We start from the raw sequence: 23,039 nt of genomic DNA on the forward strand, positions 1-23,039 counted from the left end.
CTAAAGCTGAAAATGTGTGAGTATTCTAGCAGGTTTCCTGTTTATTCGAAGTTTCTCTGTTTTAATTTGTCTTTTATGAACATCAGTTTGTAGATACTTTCAATCAATCTGCACAAATGCAGAAAAATGCTTCTCAAGTACCCACTCTACCAGGTTTTCCTAGAAAAAGCTTTGTGTGCTGTGATTTCCATGCTTTCATTTACACTTTATTTTCTCTGAAAACAGGAAGCCACATAATTACTGACTCAGGTGAGGACACTTGTTTGTTCACTCTGAGTGATTATCTGTGTGAGGATGTATTAGAGAGCTCTGATGAAAGTCAAGCACACTCTCACCTGAACTATTGTGCTGTAATTATAATGGTTACTGGGCAATTTTTACCAGCATTATAAATCAAAATTATTTTTATATATCAGACCTTTTTACCATGGAAGCTAATACAACTCTACAGGTATAAAAAGTGAATGTGGAAGTTCTGTATGACATCCTACTGAAAAGAAAAAAAAAAGAAAAAGAAAAAAAAAAGTGAAATAGAATTCATAGGATCTGCATTCTAAGGCTGACTTCCAGACCAAAAAACCCCTTATTCACATATACAGAAGTTCAGAGCCATATTCCCCAAGCAGAATGAAGCACAACTGTAGCAGGGCACAACAAAGATCCTTCCAAGCCCAGGATTCTATTGGCAGGAATTTCAGGAACACTGATAATGGATGGTCAGGCAAGGGTGTGAATATTTGATCAGACCATCTATTCTTCTATCTTTCTACCTCCACATGTGAAATATGTCCTGGTAATCAGGAATGCAAGTGGTCAAGGACATGGTTTTTGTTTTTAATATGAGAGGTATTCGCAGCATCACACCAGATTAAAAGAAGATTAAAAGTTGTATAAAATCCTTTATAATTAAGGGTTCTTCTGCAGTGATAATCTGTCTTGATTTCAGGAAGGAAGGCCAATTCAGGTGTCAAGTTGGATATCATGGTTTTTGTTGCCTGTGCTTAGGACAAATTCAGCACAGGCTGTGCATGTGGGTGCCAGATGGGGGAGCAGTCATGGCTGCAAAGATTTGATCAGCTTTGATCACTGCTTGACCTTTGGCCCTGTGCACACACTTTGGATTCCCTTAGCACAGCCTTCCTAAGTGCACTGTGGTCATGTATCTGTTGGGTGGACTGCCAATGAGAGGTGGGACAAGGCTTTGGCTGGAAGTCTTTATGTAAACTAACTTTCAGTGGTAGTTGAAACAGACTGGTTGGAGTCAGTGTGGCAAGTGAAGTGTATGCCATGTAATACATATCTTTTATTACTGCCCTCTGCACAGGGGACAATTGCCTCCAGCAAAGGTGTGCCAGTAATGACATCTGCTAAAGCTTGCTGGATGTCTCTCTTCAAGTTTAATGTTTGGGCAAACCTCTGAGGGCAGGAGGATCCTCCAGTTCTTGCCCAAGTTCTTCTTAGGACAGTAGCTCACAGGAAAGTGCTAGCTAAGAACCAGGTAAGAAGCTTACCTTGAAGACAGCCTCTATCTGTGGGACATGGCATGTTTGCCAAAACTGTGCCCTTCTGTTTCTATGTTGGTTTGAGACGGCTAGTGTGATGACAGTCCTAGCAGCCTCACAAAGCAATAGTGCACTTTCATAATTGAACTCTGTCACTTAAGGACACGCTTTAGAGTAATATGCGACCATTTTATGCCTATATTAAAAAATAAGTTGAGTTTCAACATTAAAGTATTAGATCCAATAAATCTGTAGAACAGAAAATGTTACTTACTGTCATATACTGTTTCACTCCATTAATGTACATGCTTCCACCCTTTTCTCGGTTGTGAATCAGTTTTGAAAGACGCTCATAAGCCAAAAATTCATTGAAGAAAGTTTTGTAACCTAGTAGACCACCGACAATAAAACTATCTTCCCAGTCTACTCCCATCATGAAAGAGAATGGCATGAAGACATAAGCACAAATGGTCTGTGGAATATATAAAACAAACCATGTCAAAAGATACGGCTGGTCAAAGAACAATGGCATGCAATAACTTCTCTAAACATCCAGTGAGGATGGTTTTATTTCAGTGGAGAAGAATTGGCTTTGAATTCTTGCTGCGAACACCTCTGGAAGATTTTTTCATAGTAAGGTACGCCTGACTAATTTTTAAAAGACTAACCCAAAATCTAGATATAAAAAAGTTATTTGGCATGTCCCTAATTTTACATGTAAAGTAAAACAAACGTTTCTGTGCCTTTTTTTCCCCAATAATGGCTTTAAATTGGGCATGGTGTTTGAAGCAAAGAAGAAATATTGAGTTAAAGGAGCTGATAAGGAAACTGAGAAGTCTAATTCTTCTCCTGATTAAATCAAAAGTGTTAATGAATGTGCTTAAATACCAGGTGGTTGAACTCCAACTGGTGTAAACAGTAGAGTTGTCTCTGCATAAAAGCTGTGCATCTGACACAGTTAAAGCTGTACCATTTTTTTCCTGGCATTAAAAGTATTATGCAAATTTAAAAAGAAATCCCATCTTGCAGTACAGCTTATTTTTATACTAAGCAAAAATAGCTCCAGCTGTGAAAGGGTTTGGTCAGATAGTCCTTAGCAAATGTAAAAGAGGTCTTTAAGCAGTTCCTATTCCTGGCTGGTTTCTCTGCCCTCAAAGGATTACAGGTTAATGTCTCTCAAAAGGGAAGGATGGCTGAATGCATCATGTCTGTGCAACTCAGATCCTCGTGGACTGTCTACCTGTCCAAATCTTACACTATCCAACAGTTAATGAAATACCAGCCCTTTCACGAGGGCTGAGGCATGCATACTAGAGCCTTTCCTTGACTGTAAGTGTCTGTGCAGTGAGATATCTGTGAAAGCTCTGCAGGTACTATCTTAATATTAATGAAGCCACATTTGTTATGAGTGCCTATTCACTTCTGCAGCACCTTTATCACAAGTTATATCCATGTTTAACGCAGGGCTTCTATTAGAGTCTTGCAAAACAAAATGCCCAAAACCATTGGAACAAGATGGTTGCATTGAGTTAAAAATGACATATTGACCTAGGTTAAAACAGAAGTCCTATTTGAAAACTGCTTGCTCAGCTGAGCGACTTGGATACAGTTTTAGATTGTGTTGAAAACTAAGTGGTGTTGAATAAATGTCGGTTCAGACAAGTCCAGCCTTGTCCCAGTGTCCCCATCTAAGTGAACCTGATGAACATTAAGGGTTTGATGGGATTCTGAACATTAAAGTTACTTTAATGTTTAGCTGAAGATGTTAATGGTTTGTCCAGTGTGTACCTGACAGATTTGCTGCGTTGTCAAGTCAGAGGAGGTAGGTGTTAGCATACTCTGTGTAAACATACCATGAGGGTTAGCAAGAACACCAAAGAGGGAAACTATACATAGAGTAATAGCTACAGAAATACTTACATGGCAATAATTTTACTTTGACTGTTAAGACATCTTTCAGTACATACAAATAAAATATGGGTTTGGATCATATTAAAGAGCAATACAACAATGAAAAATAACCATCACAAAACTACACAGGCTATTTGAGTAGGATAAACTATACGTGTATGTGAGCTGCATGAAGAACCTGGAGACCATACCTCAAAGTTCAGCTGTGGATAGTCAAACAAGCTGCCCAGCCAAGAAAGGGTTGAGTCAAGAAATGTCAGCAAGGCAAGGAAGGCGATCAGATTCACGGCCATGTTTGCTACCAGTGTGATGGAGGTAGAGGCACCCTGACTGGCTGCTTCCAGCAGATTCTTTGAGTCACTTTGTCAATGAAGAGAAAACAAGAGTATGAACATTTTTCAATTCAAGAATAAATAATAGAACTAAAGGGTATGTGCACTTGGTTAGAAGTCTAGTACCAAAGTTATCTGTTCACTCATAGGGAAAACAGTGATGAGATGGAGTAGGCTTTTGCTGTCAATCTTCATGGCAGACACTTGAAGCATGTGTTTGTGGTGCCTTGAGGATGAATTCTCTGACATGGTCGGGGTTGGGCAAGATATGGACCAGGTCTTAATACTGTGGCACTGCTAGGATGAGGGAGTGGTCACTGCTCTTCTTACATGCACCCCTTGCAGAGGTGCCCGGGCTGTTCAGGAACAGCTTCTTACAAGCCTTTTTGCTTTGCCTGTCATTCTTAAGACAGTTAAGTCTCCCTGCAGATCGGCAACAAGTTCGCTGATGTTGCAGAAATGATTGCTCCACCTTTGCTTTTGCATGTTTGCACTAACAGATTCATTACAAAAGAAAGATAGCAATGTCACAAGTGGGAAAACCTCTTGGTGGGTCACCTCAGGTAGGCATTTCCCTCTTTCTTTGGAGAGTTTACTGTCTGTCCAGATGGAATGTGACACCTGCATATGTTACATTGTCATTGGGCACACTACACCTGAATTCACAAATCAACCATTTGCAGTATATGAGTGTGTAATTAATTTATTGCTTGCAGACCTACCATGTAGTCCCCCTAATGCTTATGTGTGAACAGTGATTTTTCCAAATCTCATTTTTGCACTAATATTAGGATTAACTAGAGCCTAGATCAGCTTACCCTTTTACCATTTGTAGGCCACTTCTCAGAGTTACCAGAGGCTTTTCAATTTCAGGCCAGAATAATTTGGAGGTAGCTAATGATGCTGGTGCTGACATGACAGAAGCAGTCAGTAGGTGGGAGGAGGAAACCTAGAATTCCAGGTGACAGAAAATACTCTGTGATAACCACATGAATGTAAACATGAAGGAAAGTAATTAAAATTTTCAGACATTCAGATGATTTTTCTACAAGGGTTCATTAAAAAGTTCACATTGCTCATAAGGAAAAGAAGACAGGATTTTTGTGATTAATTTCTTCAGAGAGGGACAAAAAGCCTAGTGGGAATGACGCAGGGATACTTTCAAAGAATTTTAGCTGGACTTCTATACTTAGAAGATTTCAGGCAAATCATACATTTTCCAGTTCTTTTCCTCTGTCTTACCCCGAAAGAAATATATGCTCCTAAGACGCTTCCAGCAATAGTTGAGAATCCTGCTGTCATGACTGCATGGAGTTCAGATTTGGTGATGTATGGTAAGTAGGGCCGCACTAGAAGAGGAGACTCTGTCTGGAAGTGAAAAACAAGCATCAAATTCAGAAATTCCCAATAAAAGCCCATAAATTTATTTTATTATCAGTGCAGAAAAATGAGCAGTGACGAACCACTGCTAAATATCATGCTAATATTGCTTTTGGGCTTGGATTCTGCTTGGTGATCTTTCTACTTCACTTTGAACCCTGGGACAGACAGTGTTGTAAATGTGGGTTTAATGGATTTCCTATTTAAGTGGTCTATTAGGTTCTGCTTCCTGCTTTTATGGCTAAGGCCTTGTACTGCTAGCACCGAATCCTAGTTTTCTGCATCGTCTTTCTCTCCTGTCCTTGCCTGCCTTGCATGCCTTCTTTTCATCCCACTTGCCTTCTGAATTAAAAAAAAAACACCCGAAATTGTTATTTCTTCATAGTCTTGGAGCTATCATAGCCTTCGTAGCCTGGTAGTCATTTTAATGGACATCTTTAACCTACATTTATGCTTGACTTTCTGTTGGGAAAACATATGGTTTCCAAATTCCACTCCATTTTGCACTACTGCCAACATACTAACACACTGGAATTTTGTAATCAACCATCAGTACTGCTGTAGCGGAGTCAAAGGAAATTTTTTTTAATACACAGATGCTCAGTGAGCAGTGCTATTTCACTACCTTCAATAATATTGTGTTATCATGTTTTTTCTGTACTCCAACTCACCTGTCCCACAAATATGTTACCCGCAGCTACCAGAGACTCAACAGGTGTTGTCCCCATGAAAACATGCATAATCCAACCAACCTAAAATGATTGAAAAACAGAAATAAAAATTTAATCTGCCTATTCCATGCACTTCTAGATTTAATCATATCAATCTAAGACTTCTGAGACCTGTTATGATATTTCCAGGTTAAAGATAACAACTGTTTTTCATGTCTACCCCTGAGCAGCTTGGCCAGGGTCAATGCTACAATTCCTCTGCATGTGTTCAAAAAGTGTCCCACAGTAGCCAAATGAGTACCTACTGGCAAAATTCATACCTTTCCAATGAGCCACTGCATGAATCCAATGTGGTAAAGAAGAGACATTACTGTGCTGAAGAAAACCACAATGGGCAGTACCTGATTTGGAGACACAAAATCATTAACACATTTAAAGTGGTTTCCTTTCCTTGATTCTGTGGGCCATTTGATTTTTGAAAAAGTGTGTCATGTTTTCAAAATGTTCTTACAGTTACGGAAAACTTGTCATTTAGCTTACACATATGCCATAAAATTGTTAACCTTCTAGACTTGTTGTTTGTGCTGGAATTAACTAATTTTCATTTATCTACATAGTTTTTTAACAGTGCTGCAATAGTTTTGAAACTGTTTGGTTTAACATGATATACATTAGTTTATAGCCATGTTTAGGTCAGTCCAAGCATTACTTGGCAATAGCATTTACAAAGACTTTGATATATAAAAATTCGATTTTGAAAACCATTAACAGAAATATGTACAGTGGTACTGTGCTGTAGAATTCAGAGCTCTACTTCTCATAGCATTGTAGAATGTTAAGAGTTGGAAGGTAACTTAAAGATCATCCAGTCCCAACCATCCCTCCCATGGGCAGGGACACCTCCCACCAGACCAGGTTGCTCAAGGCCTTATCTAACCTGGCTTTGAGCACTGCCAGGGTTGAAACATTTGCAACCTACCTGAGCAACCTGTTACAGTATCTCACTACCCTCACAGTAACAAATTTCTTCCTAATATTATCTAACCTAAATTTCCCCTCTTTCAAATTGTACCCATTACTCTTTGTCCTATCACTACAGTTCCTGACAAAGAGTCTCTCTTCAACTTCCTCGTTTTTCCCCTTCAGACACCAGAATGTTGTCATGAGATCTGCATGTAACCTCTTCTCCAGGCAGAACAGCCCCAACTTCCTCAGCCTGTCTTTGTAGGGGAGGTGCTCCAGTCCTTTTATCAACTTCATGACTTTCCCCTCCACTGGCTCCAACAGTTCCATGTCCTTCTTATGTTGGGGACACCAGAAATGAATGCAGTACTCCAAGTGAGGTCTCACAAGAGTAGAGTAGATGGGGAGAATCACCTACCTCCACACACTGGCCATGCTCCTTTTGATGAAGCCAAGGGTTCAGTTGGCCTTCTGGGGTGTGAGTGCACATTGCCAGGTCATGCTGAGTTTTTCATCAACCATCACCCCACCCCACCCCAACCATCATCTCTATATCTGTGTTTTAAAAAACACAGTTTAGATTGCTGTGTAAGCAAAAGTTGAAGAGGTTTCAATTGGAATTGTAATTGACTTGATTTCATAGAATCAAAGGCAGCTTTCTTAGCCTGTGTAGATGCCTTTCAATAAAAGATTATAGAAAAATCCTCTTTTATTCTGTGGTATTTACACTATTCGTTATAATGCCAATGTGGAATATTCAATAACTCTCTAACTGTACACAGAGACAGAATCTGCTTAAAGGTGTATACTTCCTAAATACAAAAAGTGAATATAAATCTCTTTCATTGGAGACTGAAGGGAAAATGTTTCCCTTCAACATATAATTTAGAAGAATCATATGAAGGCCTAACCCACTGTCTGATGGGTTATTAAATGTATTGGGTTTTCATTCTGAATAAAACTCATATTACAGGACCTCACCACTGCTATGCTGCTATACAGCAGGAAGAAAAATCCCCCCAAAAGATCCAAAATTAGTAAAACAGATTAGTTACAGTTAGAACAGTACCACTAGGACTAAGAAGCTTTCATTTTTGTTCACTAATGACATAATGCATTTAACATAAAATCAAGTAATAGAACGAAAAAGAGCAAATCATTTTGTTATTTCAGAACTTCACAGTAAATAGAAGCTGTGCCTTTCTAGAGGAGAGTTGGTACTATCAACAGTCTTGACAAATTTTTGGAAACTCGATTTAGATGATCAGAACCTTTCATTGAAAGGATGGAGTGCAATTAACTGTTATCACTGTGCTGTTCAATAAGTTAATAAAGACTCCTTTCTCTAGTTTGATTCTCTGATCCTTTTTGCGATCCTCTCAGGATCGTTTGTCATGCAGCAATAGCAGAAAGTTTAGTGTAGTAAAAGTAAAATCTTTCTCCCCTGCCTTTTCTCTTCTGCCATTTCCCTTCACTGTTTCTAGACCTGTGCTAGCCAAAGAGGCATCTCACTCCCAGCCAGATCCATATCCTGGCACAACGTGTGTATCCTGATGCAATGTGTGTATTGAAATGGGTCTGGAGAAACAGCGGGCAGATAGGCAAAGGTCAACTCTCTCTAGTTGATTGATGGCAAAAATTGTGAGTGACCTCCCATCTTTCAAGCTAAATGGACAGCAAAAGCTCTCAAGTTTGAGAGTTGTGGTTTTGTTTCAGCGGAAGGGGAGAGAACACTGCAACACTGTTCTGCCAACACTGGGTGACAGCTGGCACCCTTGGGCCTTCTCCACATTCCTCTGAAAATATTTTAAATAACATTAGAACACGCTTTTCCAGTTTTGTTGTTGGAGTCATTCCTGGATAAAGCACTTGTCTTTATAAAACATGAAGTCTACCTCAAAGTTATGAGTACTCTGAACAAGGGGTTGTCTTCCACTTGCTTCTGCCATGAAAAAATTCACATTTAATTTGCATCTACACACGCCATTACAACCTGCAGGTGGAGACAGCTGTCAACTTTGAGAGAAAATGAGGAGAGAACTGCAAAAAGAAAATATGACCAGGAAGTCAGACTGTAGCAGAAGCCGACTCCTCCAAAAGGTCTAGCACATTTCTGTATGGGTCCTGTAGTTTAGTTATAACTGCATGCTTAAAATGTTACAATTGCATTTTTCTCTGTGAACAAACTCAAGTAGAAGTTTAGTCTTCAGCTCCTGATACGTACTACATACCTTTAAATAGTCAAGTTTTAATGGATGAATACATTTAATGAGCACTCTGAAAAATCGCACAGCCTTTCAATGGAGAATGGTAATCAAAGAGCTCTTTAGAATTACATTTATGTGACCTACAAATGTTGCAGTTTATGCTTCCCAAAATACAACCTCTAAGAAAATAAATTCTTTAATCGGTATGTTTCATGAACTGGATTATTTCCAGTTTATTGTCAATTCTGAAATAAGATTTGACCTTACTAAAGAACTACTTTCCAGATCATCATTACAATGAATGTTACATGGAGAGCAGTGAGTTAAAACTGGTGGCTGCTTTCAAGTCCCCCTCCCATTTGTGGTTTGATGTTTGTCTTTTTTCTTATTTTCCTTAAAAGAAGAAGTTACTAGTGTTAAGGAATATCCTGCTTTCATACACTCCTAAAACTTGACCTTCAAAGCAAAGCCTTTCTCAGGGAGCCATAATTCTCCTGGTGCAGAAAGGAAGTTTATTTCCTGCTTGCTCGAAGCAAACTTTACCTTTCATAGTCAACAGGATAGATGACTTAATACTAAGAGGGTTTTTTCCAACTGCTTAAGTACTTGGTGTGTTTGGTTATGTGGGCAAGTGTGGTTTTTTTTCAGAACTCTGAAACTCTATGTCTGCATTCACAAATATCCATTTAAAATAACCCAGTTTATACATGTGAATACATGCATTTCTGACTAATTAGTGCTTCCAGAACCAGGTACTCAAAGGTTCTAGTGGTGCTGGCCTGAACACCCATACTGGTGTGCATATGCACATATGGGCTGTATCTGCTCTGGTAACAATGTCCACCTAAGTTAGCAAAAACTGATATGTCCCTGCATACTGTTAAGGATGCAGTATGGATACAATTGGACTCTGACGGTTTTCTGCAAAGACATGCCCTATCCCTTGTCTACTCTCTCAAGAGCTAAGCCAATACTGAGACATTTCTTTTTTGAAGGATGCTTTGAAATATCTTGTGGCAAGATTTGGAGAGCTCAAGAGTAACATGCAAACCTCACAAAATATCTGAAAGATACAAAAAAAGCACTTTGGACCATGTTAATGTGTAAATAAATGAAAAGTGTTTCAAGAGCGAATAGGCTGGCTGTCGCTCACTGTCACTGGAAGAGAGAATTCCCTTTCTACAGAAGGAGCAGATGGAGGATGTTTTGGTATTGCTGTGCACTTGTCTGCCACTCTGTTTACCATATATATATATTCCTAGACATATGCAGCTCTGAAAATCAACTCATGAGTTTTGTTTTCTTGGTGTTTTTCAGTGTGAAAATAACGTGCTTGTTCCTGTTATCCTCTTCTAGATATTCCACATCTTTTGTTGGCTTGAACCATAGAATAAGACTGGTGGATATTTGCATACACAGAAGCAAACTTTTGGCTGTCTGGTCCCTAGTTATGACTTTAGTCAGCAAAGTATTTTACATCACCACTGAGGCACTAGAAATCACCTTGATATAATCATATTTATAAGGCATTGTCGAAAACCACAGGAAAAATAACATGGGAGGTGGGAATTAAATAATTTCACCCCTAAAATATGTAATTGGGAACACAAATTGTTATTTGAGTGCTCAATAGAGTAAAAGTGAGACAAGCCTAGAAAGTGAAATGAAAGGTTTCACTTTAGTATTTCAAAAAATATTGAACTTCAAACACAATTTATATTTATTGATGAAATTCTTCATTTCTTTTTCACCACTAAGATGTTCCAACTATTCTTAGTAGCAACCTATTTTACTGATAGCACCTTCTTTAGAGTTTCTACAGATAGCACCTACAGATAGCACCTTCATTCTCAAGTAGTGAAAGAACTAAATTTGAAGATTATCTAGTTTGGAATATCACTTCAAGAAAAAAAGATGAAAGGCATGTAAGCCCATGGTCAGGTCTCTGAAACATCAAAAGAATGATCTCTGAGTAAGTATTGATTAATTTCTCGTGTTTGTTTGGGAGGTTTTTTGTTTGTTTTTTTTTTTTTAATTTGGGTTTGTTTGAGGTTTTTTTGCTTTATATGTTTTTGATTCCAGCCTAAGCAGGTATTATGGAATGGGCTACTTCTTGAAGCAAAACCAGGAAGGATACTGGTGCAGATTAGAGAGCACAGAGCATACAAACTGTATTCCAGCAGTTTCCCAGCAAGGTCTTCTAAGGGAGAGAATGGGAAATCTCCCTGGGATCTTACTAATGTAATAATAGCACAATGTAATGTAATTCTTCCTGATTATGCAAGAGCAGCTTCTATCTCTTTTACCAGGTATATATAAATATATATCAAGGCTTTTCACTGTTGCGGGGGCAATGTCTGTAAGGCATTGTTCTACACAGCATTTAAGAATGACAACACAGCATGGTATAGCACTTTTACTCATGGAGAGATGGGAAAGATAGGCCGGAGATAATATTTCTGTCAGTGGCCAGGTAAAGCCTTTTAAGCTATTCCTTGTAGAAAGATACCCCAAGATTCTGTCTACATGCAATATATGTTGTTATAATTGGACTAGATAAGTGCTATCTAACTCAGTGTATAGCAGTAAATGAAAGGCTTCCTGTGGGCTTCCCAAATTTTCTATTCAGAATGTCACATAGTAAGGAACAATTTTCCTCTTAGCTGATTCTTCTGGTGACTACGCAGGTACCACAAGACATATAATAAATTTATTTCCCAGCTACACTGTTCCTTTTTTCTGTTGTCTATCTGCCACATGCAGCGTGTATAAAAACTGTCTCACCTTAAAAGCGAAGAAATGATCCTTATATTTTTCACCAAACACAAACTTGGCACCTGTGTCAGAGTACTCCAGAAAAGTCTAGGGACAGAAAGCAAAGGAAATTAACCATAAGCTCTTGGAACCTGCCAAAAACTAAGGAGATATTGCTAGCTGTCTTGCAGAGATCTGGTGAAGTCCAAGGAGCTTGTGCTCTATATGAATCCAGGCCTCATTGACTGTGTCTGGCTGAATTGAGGGCCTCTGCCCTACTCTAGTAAGAGTGCAGTCTCCTTTAGGGTATATAGGCAAATGGCAAGGGTGTAGGGCACAAATTCCTTGAGTACCCAACACAATAGAGGCCATAAGGTAAACTAAAAGAAACATTTATTTTTTCATCCCAACACTGTGGTGCATTTTTATGCTCCATCATGCAAGTAAGTGCAAAAATGATACAGCTTAAAATAGAGATTTGATGGCTGAAGTAATGAGTTCTGGAAGGAGTACCTAAAAGCTAAACTAAAGAAATCTACTTTTTAATTTAGATCCAGTGTTATGTTTTTATACTCCTGATGCCAACATATGCATTAATGATACAGTTTAAACTGAAGTTAAAGTACAGTTTATAACAGCTATAGTAATGAGTTCTGACAGGAGCAACCGTAAGCCATATGACGTTAATGAAAGGGAGCACCAGAACTGCTTCAGTTAGAGACTGAGAACCTGGTGACAAAACCCAGATGACTCCCACTGCTTGCAGATTAGACAGACGTCAGACCTGTGCCTTTGCTTCCACAGAGAGACAGTACATTCTGCACTGTCTTGTTTTACATGTGCTTAATTACCTGAGAAGAGCAGCTGTGAGAATAGTATCCCTGGGGTGAAAAGTCTGAATGTCCTTCAGTGGGTACTCTCTGATCTACGTTTTGGGTATTGCTTATTCATTACTTTACAGTAATAGGCTTTTTAAAAAAACTTTATGCCTGCAGGGATACCTACAGACAGATCCCATCCACTCTCTAGAGATATTTTTCTGCTTGCAGATGTGGATTTTGCCACCTGTACGTAGTTAAATTAATTTTCCTGTATATCATGAGGACTATGAAATGTCCCTCATGCCAGGATTGCTGCTACTCTGAAGACAACAGTGGTTCTGCCTTAAACTTCAAGGCTTTTCAGCATGTCACATTTATTTGCAAGGGTGCTTTGGAGTTGGGCCACATCTAAAGAGTTTCTATGAGTGCCCTGGCACAATAGTGGTTTTATGTTTCAAGGATGCAAGTTTTAACTTCAAGGATGATAAATCCATTAAGAAATAGGGTCATTCTGGCCATTACTCATCAGCCTGTCCCCCACAGTCTTGTATTAACTGGACAAAAAAAAAGAGAAAGTTGAATTCAAGTAGTCAATTACCATTCTAAGAACCCAATCTTTCTTAAGAGGAGAAAATATTCAGGAGGGAACAGATCCTTGAACAGACTGACTGTTATGTAAGAGTCTCAAGACAGAAAACTATAGTAAAAAAAGTAAGGATTTTGCCCAATAGCTTACCTGGATCTGAATGCCTAGCCAGTTAAATACATCAAAACCCACTTTGGTCCTCAGAATAAGAAGCCCAAGAATAAACTGCATTCCTATTCCTGAAAGTACTGGTCTCCAAGCAACCTAGATAGACAGAAAAATAAAAAAACTGTTTGTTATTTAAATAAATAATAATTTACTTCAGACATTTATTAAAATAAGGCAAGGGGATTGTCTGACTATACTGCAGGATAGGAGCAGCTGCTAAACCAGGCTGTAATGGACTTGGATCTTCACATACCTGGACAGAGAATAAGGAGATTTTGTTGCAGGGTTTGTCCTTGGGTAATTTCAACTCTGTTTCTGTTCCCCAGCTTAAAAGACTTTTGATACTTGAGAACTACTCAGTCTTATATTGTGATTCATCATATACAGGCAGTTGTAAGAAAAACTGTGGCTGCCTGTGATGAGTTCCTCTACAGTTCCTTCCTTAAGTTCACTACACTGAAGATTCCTGCTCTGCTGCCTCAGAAAACATCTTCGGTTTGTGAAAATTCGGTCAAATTATTTATAAGACTAGGAGTTGAAATGGCATTCTAATTTACTCAGATTGTATTTTAATAATACAAATCAGTTAGGTGCAATGAGAACTCATGGGAGAGCACAATGCATTTGGAGTAGTTTGCACCTCAGCTGGAGATAGCAGCAGTTGCAGAGAATAGGACAGTTTCATTAGTCCTTGCTGAGAGGACTTCACCCTTTAAGGAAGTCTCAGCATTGATGCAAGAAGGGTGGAAAGTGTCAGTGAAACTTCATGACCTGGACAGTGGATATATGACTAACAAAAGCATGAACTGGTATGTGAGGCATGTACACAGGAGTACAAGCTGAGGTGGGAGTTGTGGTGGCTGAACTAAGCCCTTTGTGATACCACAGCAGAACAGAGTGGTCATCTCTGACAGAAGATTAAAACAAATGGCATTGATCAGCCTATGGTAACAGGTGAGTGAGAAGTGAAGACCTCCACTTGGCCTCAGTTTTTGAGTTTGCAGTGGGAAGCAAACTTGTGAGGGATTAAGAGCTATACAAGGCAATCGTATCTTCAGTTCCATGCAATTTGTGTTAATTAGTGTCCTCAAATAAGTACCTGTCATGTCCAGAGGACTGTGGTGAGGCTCCTGTGGGTGAAAATGTGGAGAAGGCCTACCTCTCCAGCAGCAAATGTGTTCCAACCCGAAACAGAGCTGGAATAAAAGATGGGCAGCAGCTTCCCAAAACAATGAGAGGTGGATGCTGGTACAGCCCCACACATACTCACCAAGAGCAAAATTACTTGCCTCAGAAATTAAATACATCACTTGGTAGGGGGTAAGCCTAAATTTTTACCCAAATTTTAGTAAGCATCTGTTACTCTTACTAAACTTGGTGCTCAGGTAGGGGAACAGGTTTTGAGACATTGAATAAAAAATCCCAGAAGAGCCAGCATGGACTAAATACTCACTCTGGTTGGATATTTGGAAAAGATAAGCATCAGGAGAACATACATCACAAGCCCACCAAAGGAGATTAGCTGGCGGGATCCCTGTTCCATTGTGTCAAAGATGAGCCAGCAGATGACAGTTATAATAAGAGCTGCACGCAACACCCTGGGGGAAAAAAGCATCATGACATCCTGAAAAAGACCAGATATTCCTTTCCCTTCCCCTACCCACAACACTTACATTTCTGTTTGTGAATGAACTCTCTGTGCAATGTTGTAGACTGAAACAAATGGCTCTACACAAGCAGGAATATGCCTTTGCTGATGCACCTCTAACAACAACATCACTTGGTAGCATCCCAAAGAAGCGTCCTCCAATAGGGTTCCTCAAGCCAGAGTAAAAACCCAGAGGAAAATCCAGTAAAGCATGAGTAACTCTTGTCTGGGTGTTATTTCTATTAAACGAAGTGTGCTATCTTCCTCTCTCCCTCCATCCTCCTCTTTTTTCCCTTCCTTCCTTTCCTTTGTTGAATCTTTCCTTAGCTCTGGGCAAGACAGGCTGTGGTTTTGACAAATTGCACTGTACCATTTAACTGGCAAGTCTATGAAGAACACTCTATCGAGGAGTAGGTTATAAATGGTTTATTTCTCTGTAACGAGATGTAGTCTGTAAAGCTGTATCAGAAACAATGTGTACATCTGTGTTTCAGTGTTTCTATGGTCCCTACTATCACAAAACCATGTTCAACTTATTTATTGAAGGTAATTACCACAACGACAGCCTGAAAGGCAGCAAAATACATCATCCCATATATAGAGGGAAAATAAACACAGTCCAAAGTTTTTAATGCTACTTGTGTCTAACAGTTAGCTTCCACGGATTTCAGAAATGGACACCCAAAATCCATTTTTAGACCTGGATTAAAAAACGTTGCAGGCTAACTCCACAAAATAGCTTGGCCATTGCAAAGCTGAATAGCACTTTCTACACCTGAGAGATTTTCTGTCTCTTGGAGGAATATGGTTAAGCACTTAATCTGTGATATGGATTGCAGCCCAGGTAATACAGCACTTACTGCCCCCAGTTTGTTCCATCTGCTACCTGGGGCTCTCCTGTTCCTTTTGCTCCTTCCCCCAAAGAGGCTGCCAGATTGCCTAATGGACATGTGTCTCTGTGACGGATCTCTAATGTGACTCCGGAGCAGAAGGATCACAATCTTTATAGCACCTTTCTGAGCAAAACCACTTCCAAATCTTAAGAATAAGATCGGACATTTTCCTGAACTGAGAATGACTCCACCTTAGAGTTCTTTCTCTCTCAGGTAGAAAGTAACTTAGCTGAAATAGAATGCAGCTGGCCAGTTTGCTTTTCCTTTTTAATGATATTTCATGTGGTCTTTTCTTCAGTCTACAAGGCTCCTTTGGCTCCTCATTTTCCCAGGGATAACTTCAACATTCCTGATACGTGCTCAGGAATACTTGAAATAAGCATCTGCCAGATTTAATTATCTACCATTTATCTGCCAGATGAATGTCTACCATCCCAAATTAAGGTTATATGACCTTATTATGACACTGATTGTGGCTGGCATGTTTTGATTCCTGAAGGCCAAGTAAAAATTGTTATGGGGATACATGGAAAAACAGTGACTAGGCAACACACTCCAGTCATTAGCAGTCTGCATATGTTAGAGTTAAGGTTTTTGTGAACCTAACAGTTCTCTGAACAAATGACAGTGAGGCACTTTCTGGCCTGCAGAGTGAATGTAACATACCTGAACTTCTGTGAATGTATTCTCTTCCAACTACCAACTTGTCTTATCTCAATCTTTGGTATTTTTGTACACTTTATGTCAAGATTTTCGATACCTAGCTACTGCATTTCAAACTTAAAGGTGTGTCTGATATCTATATACTGGAAAATATGAATTATTCTGTGATCTTATTGAAATTTGTATAATTGACCCATCTCCCTGTGGGTGTAAGTTGAAATAGAACTATAGGAGTAACTTGACTAATTCATTGTTTTTCTACAAAAATAGAAAGTAATTAATATTTACCATTTCAGCCAAAACCACTGTTTTTTCAGATATCTTTCTCCAGGGGAAAAGAATACAGTAATTTTGTCTTCATACTTAGCTATTAAAAAATCCCAGCAGATGAAGAATGTGACCACAACAGTGATGATAAAGAGTGGCAAGGCTCTCTGAAATTTCAAGCTGCAGGCTGCAATAAGTATTGCCAAGTATGCTGTCACAGAAACAAGAATATACATATCCGTTAGGTTGGTCTTTTTAAAAACAAATCATAAGGATCAAATCTTAAATTTATAGGATGTGATTAAAGTCAGGCCCGTGTTGACCTTTTCAGTGCTTTTATGACTCTTTACCAAATTTTGCTTTTGTAAATGGTGATGTAGTATGGTCACGATATGAAAGATGGCTTTCATTCTGTTAGAGAAGGTTATATGCTTTGGCCAAGTTCATATCAAACATGTTAACCACTTGAGAAAATTAAATACAAAGAAAAACACGGAACCTCTTTTTCCTGTGTAAAAACTGTGAATTAAGAGCATGAGTCTCATTCCTTCTTTCATAAGAGAATGAGTGTATCCCATAAAACTAGAAAAAAACCCCTGGAAATATGTAAATTGACTGATTTGATGGCCCCCTGAATTAAGGCTTAAAAGTGAAGCTTAAAAGAGAAGCTTACTTCTTAAAAAAAGCTGTGAAATTATTTGTCATTTGGCAGTCTCATTGCTGATATATGCTGGCCAAAGAAATATTCAGTTCTTGTAAATAATAATTTGATTTTGTCTATGGTAAATAAGGAAGAAAGACTACTTATTTTTGTAAGGTAAGTTGTTTTTTTGTGTAATTACTATATGTAACCCTGACATATCCTTAGCAACCACTTGTTCTCTTGAGCCATAATATGCCTCTACTATGACAAAGCAAGAAAAGCTGATGTTATGAAGACAGCATGCAAACAGCGCTTTTATAACCATTTTCTGGTATACTGGTGCTTACCTCACCAATGTGTTTCAGTTCTATATGTTCTCAGTGGTAGTAGTAAGAAAATCACAAAAACAAACTTGGTGAAACAAACCAACCTACTGGCTAATTAGGAAAGAGAGAAAGAAGAATATCTGAATGATTCTTCAGTGCATGCTGTCATAAACACATTTCCTCTGAAAAAACATTTTTTTGTGGATATTGAGTGATATGGGTCAGAAAAGAAAACTCCTACTGACTTTAGTCCTGTTTGGTGCCTGACTCTTTTCTTTAATGTGATTTCATAGTTTTGGGCAAGTTCCTGAAACTGTAATTTTGGAGGCAGCTGGCAGTGGAGTAGACATAAAGACTTAACTATCCTGCTATCATGAACATAATTGTTAGTCAGAGTGGAAACATGCCAAAGGAGCAGTTTAGCAAGATTTGTGGGTTTTGTTTTGAAATGAGAGAAAGTTTTGTGATCTGTAGTTTTTTTCTGGTACTAAATTCACTTTTAATTCCTTTGAAATGCGTTTTGAAAGATGGACAAGAGTTTTTTGTGTCAGATAGAAGACAAGCACAGCCTATAATCTCATGCAGGCATTTAAATAAAACTTCAGCAACCCTGAGTGTAATATATACTCTACCTGTCATTAAAATTCCATAGATCACATAGCGAATTCTGATTTTATGTTTCTTGTAAAATTCACAGATTTTATCATAGTTCTTTTCTAATTGCCTAGAAAAATAGGAAAAAAATAATGAAGAACAGAAAATGTAAGCTTTTGCAGAAGAAAATTGGGTTAAGTTGGTCAAAATTTCTCTACTGCAGTTGGAACTTGTTAATGGTTAAATTTGGCTCCCCAGGTGCCAAATAAAATTGTGCCCTTTGAGCGAGATTTCTTTGGATTGATGTTGGACAAGTAAAAAAGAAAATATGGCAGAAATCTAACTGGACAATCCGTTAATTACAATAGACCAAAGTCAACAGGCCAGTTCCACTAGCCCCTGATGTGCAGCAGTTCTGTGAAGAGGTCTGTTAAGGTAGGTACAGACTCTGGGCCCATTAATAGACCCATGAAGTCTGTTAATACAACTGGCCCAGCACTACTATGTGGAGCAGTAGGGTTGCCACAACTGTGAAGGCCTAAGGCTGCATTTTTTGTGTAAAATAACCAATATCCACCTAAAACCTTATTACAGTGGGCATAGATGTTTCTGGATTTTTGAAAATTTGGTTGTGAATTACATTAACTTTTCACCTCATCAGCTCATGGAAGTTAAAATTATGTTATATTTGAACATCCTGCTGTAGTATCAGTTCTTCCAACTATTATGTGTTTCACTTTCTTTATTTCCTCAACTCAATAAAGGTGACACAGAGTGATTTCATGAAGGAGGTTGAAATTTAGAGAAATAACAGTTAATGGAGTTAATTCAACACAGATTTCCAATTATAAGTATGCTGATGATACAGATGTATTACAGTTACGAAAGCTGTAGCTACATAAACATCCTCATATTGTGCAAGCTGAAAAAGAAATCACAGCTGTACCTTTGTCATCTCAGAGGCACTGCTTTAGAACGTCATCTCTGAAGCAGTGTCTCACACCCTCATTCTATAAAAACAACATTATATTTAGAAATACTAATTATCCAGACTCTACTTGTTTGGAAACTAGATGCAGCTGGAGTTAGATGCATACCGAAATTCAAAAATACCCTTCTTTTCTGCACTTAAAAAAAATTTGATTAAATTTAAATTAATTTCGGGTGAAATAAGTAATATTAATTTAATTCATACCAGCAAAAAAATAGAGCAGGAACACTTGCCTTCAGCAGTAAAAGTGTTATACAATCTCTCAGAAATTGTGATTGCTTTTGATGTTTCAAGTTTAGTTCTGAGAATTCCTGTTGCTTTACAAATCACAGCATCTTTTTTTTTTAACTTATAAGAACATTAGGTTATCTATCCAATCTCAGCAGAGAGGTTAGACACAACAGAAAAAGAAAAAAAGGAGAAATGAGAGATAGATGCATGACTAAGCCAATTACTTTATGAAATTTATGGCTCATTTATCAACCAAGAGAAAAAAAATAATATCTACTGTCTGTTACTGCTACTTATGAGTCCTTTACTTTCAGACTAGAATTTCTTGTAATCTCTTATTTGCTTTAATATATCTACTTTTTGTTTTATTAATTTAGGCTATTATCACTTTGGTGGTCTTTTGGCACCAAAAGATCTTAAATATCCAGACATATGTCATAAATATGCAGCTCCCTTCTGAAAGAAGACAGAAAAAAAATCTTCCTTATGAAATCTGGTTAATTTACTAAGGAAATATTATTTCCCAAAAGCTGATACTAGAGTCTTGAAATGCAGCACATTGCTGATGGCTTTTACTTAACCGAAGATGTTGAAAAAACAGATCTCACTTAAGCACATTAGTATGAAATATTTGTTTATGCCCAAACTATTCTTGTTTGCATTTTGCAACTCAGAAATCTATTTTCTATTGCACATGTACTCCAGAAGTGAATGTTAACACCTTGCACTTGTAGTGAATCGTTATCAATAGACTGATCTTTCAAAGGGGCTGTCTCAGACCACAGGCTATTCAGTACTATCTGTCATTGAAAGAAGATAATAACACAAATGAAGATTCAGCATGGCAGAAAAAAAAATACAAGAAAACTACATCAAAATATAATTTTAAGTATTGTATCTTCTATAGAGGGTTTCTTGTTTTCTCAAAAAAAAAAAAAAAAGGCAAAAAATCGAAAAACCTAATCCTCAAGTAAAATGTAGATGTATGTTTTTGCTCTGTGGTCACTTGGAAACAGTGCAAAGGAAGTGTAATAATTTTGCTCCATCAAAATGGCTTTTCCCACAGCTGTTCTGTTCTTATTTTGCATGAGGGTAAATGACTATGCAAACTGAAAGACAATAGTGAATCTTTAACTTTCTGAAAGAGGCTTAAAGAGACCTTACTTTAAAAAACTGTTATGGAAATGCTGGAAAAGTAGTTATTGTACAAAAATTAAAAATACTGCTCCTTTAATTTGCAAAGCTTTAAAAGGATAATTCCACAATCACCCACGTCAGTTGTAAGGTACAATAATTTTAAACATGCTGTGTTCCTGTATTACACAAATTGCTAGGTGATACAAACATCTATGCAGCATAGGGGTATGGCAGTGAAATTTAGAGCTGTCACTCCAGAAGCAGAAACTAGCAGCTTTTTGCTTAGGCCAGGATGAAGTGAGTGCAAAACTTACTCATTTGTAATGCATACCCTTTCAAGCGTGGTTGCTCATCATCTACTGAGGCACATTTGTTTTCAAGTAGATCACTCTCAATATTGATGCATTCATCCCCCTGGAAAACAGATCCATGCTGAGGTTGCGAGAGGGGTGCATGCTTGTTAAACAAGGTATAAAAAACATCTCAACTGGCACACTGCTGAAGCAGTTTCAAATTTCTAGTCTGCAATGTGTGCATGGCTCCAGCTCTCTTGTCTGCCACCAACTCTGTGACCAGTATCAGGCAAACCTAGTGTTTAGCTGTGAACTGTTCTCAAGCCATTCACACCATTTTCAAAAGGGAAATAAAAGGGAGAAGACATACCAGTGTTACTCAGAGCTGAAGAGGGTGGGGTCTCATACAGAGTACCACTGCAGAGAGGCAAAAAGCAAGAGCTGCACAGCAAGAGGTAGGGACAGCAGAGCTGCTATTTAGCCAGCTTGCCCAGCACCTCATGTAGACATTCCAAACTTCAATATGGATGGAACTTTTGTGTAGAGATAATGGTTAAATTGAGAGAAGCTTACTGTTTAAAAAATTTAACTAAGCGAAGAGATTTACTCTTAAGAAAAGCTGCTCTGAAAGGATAATAACTAACAATCTTTTAAAGAGAGCTATCATCCACAGACTTTGTAGCAGAAACACAAAATTTGGCCAGATAGTGCACTTTCATCTGGAAAACAGATTTTTGCTATCTGAATCCACGTAAGCCTGGCCACATTATAGCTTTTGAGCAACTACAGGCTGACATCCACCCTGTTTGAAGACTGTCTTGAGGTGGCCAGGAGCAGCACAACACCCCCAAGCTCCTTGGCACACCCATGGGGGCTGCCAAGCCCACACTACGTTACTTCCCCCATCACTGTCCAGCAGAGCACAGGGAAAGCCCCTGTCCTACAGCTACAGCCCTCCATGCTCATGGTGGGGCCTATGGAGGGGCTGATGGCCCAGGGTAGGCGACCATTGCATTCAGACAGCGGTGTACCCAGCTGGGCCCTGGGTGCCACGCTCGTCCCTCCCCCTTTGAATGCTGTGGCAGGGCAGCATGACCAGCTGCTTGCCCCGCAGTGCCCGGCCAGCACCAGGGTGCCTGATCGAGTGGACGTGTTCTACCCTCTTGAGAGGAGTGGCCCACAGTACCCCCAGCCACTTTTGGAACAGTGGCAATCTGCAAGTAGGTTTACCTTTTCTTTTTCTGTCACTGTTGTTTCTAATTCCATCCCCCAATCTGCTGTGGAAAGCAAGGCCCACCACAGACCTTGCCCTGGCCCCTGCATTCTGTCTGGATTTCCTGCTGCAGGGGCTGCCGGAAGTCCCTCAGATAGTTGCTAGGAAAAGATTTGAACCACAGTCTTAGAACAGCCTATGTTAGAAGGGACCACAAGATCATCTAGTTCCAACCTCCCTGCCATGGGGAAGGGCACCTTCCACTAGATCAGATTGCTCAAAGTTTCAATCGGCTTGGCCTTGAACACCTCTGGGGATGGGGCATCCACAACTTCTCTGGGCAAACTGTTCCAGTGCCTCACCACCCTCACAGTAAATAATTTCTTCCTGATACCTCATCTAAACCCACCCTTCTTCACTGTCCTATCATTACCCTTATGAACAGTTGTTTTCCCCCATTTTTTTAGAAGCCTGGTTTAAGTGCAGAAAGGCCGCAGTGGGATCTTCCCAATGCCTTCTCTTCTCCCAACTGAACAACTTCATCACTGTCAGCCTGTCAAATGCCTTCAGACTTTGAATGATCTGAAACTTGAAGAGAGTGGAGAGGTATATATGTGGAAGTTCATTCCCCTAGGGAAAGCTGAGCCTGACACGAAGAGGAGTCTCTTGCTCCTCTTGACTGCAGTTTTTGGAGGGGTGCGTGTGGAAGAGTTGTGTAGCTCTGTGAAGCTGCACTGATACTTATGGTTGATTTTTGCTAAACTCAATCTGTTTCTCTCTTTCGTCTTGACTGTGAGATAAAGCAAACCTGAAAAATGCCTACTAAGTTGCTACTATTTTTAGTA

The 23,039-nt window shown here is 39.0% G+C and overlaps 1 protein-coding gene across 2 annotated transcripts in view; it reads right to left on the reverse strand.

Annotated features, from left to right (window-relative positions):
• The window catches only part of SLC28A3 (solute carrier family 28 member 3), a 34,790-nt gene that overhangs the window by 5,186 nt on the left and 6,565 nt on the right, over positions 1 to 23,039 (reverse strand). Inside the window, exons 1-13 of one of the 2 annotated variants that reach the window (XM_018081014.1) lie at positions 22,212 to 22,337; positions 21,020 to 21,102; positions 18,368 to 18,459; positions 16,788 to 16,977; positions 14,749 to 14,893; positions 13,278 to 13,391; positions 11,751 to 11,828; positions 6,117 to 6,197; positions 5,797 to 5,877; positions 4,988 to 5,113; positions 4,564 to 4,694; positions 3,605 to 3,773; positions 1,777 to 1,974 (exon numbers count right to left, since the gene is read on the reverse strand). In XM_018081014.1, the coding sequence (XP_017936503.1) occupies positions 1,777 to 1,974; positions 3,605 to 3,773; positions 4,564 to 4,694; positions 4,988 to 5,113; positions 5,797 to 5,877; positions 6,117 to 6,197; positions 11,751 to 11,828; positions 13,278 to 13,391; positions 14,749 to 14,893; positions 16,788 to 16,977; positions 18,368 to 18,459; positions 21,020 to 21,102; positions 22,212 to 22,304 (1,581 nt within the window). In that variant the 5' untranslated portion in view covers positions 22,305 to 22,337. Of the gene's footprint in view, positions 1 to 1,776; positions 1,975 to 3,604; positions 3,774 to 4,563; positions 4,695 to 4,987; positions 5,114 to 5,796; positions 5,878 to 6,116; positions 6,198 to 11,750; positions 11,829 to 13,277; positions 13,392 to 14,748; positions 14,894 to 16,787; positions 16,978 to 18,367; positions 18,460 to 21,019; positions 21,103 to 22,211; positions 22,338 to 23,039 lie in introns of those variants that run through there. The other variant, XM_008934222.3, reaches the window with a different exon arrangement.

This window comes from Manacus vitellinus, unplaced genomic scaffold (genome assembly GCF_001715985.3).
Source record: "Manacus vitellinus isolate BGI_N305 unplaced genomic scaffold, ASM171598v3 scaffold_50_pilon, whole genome shotgun sequence".
NCBI classification, from domain to species: domain Eukaryota; kingdom Metazoa; phylum Chordata; class Aves; order Passeriformes; family Pipridae; genus Manacus; species Manacus vitellinus.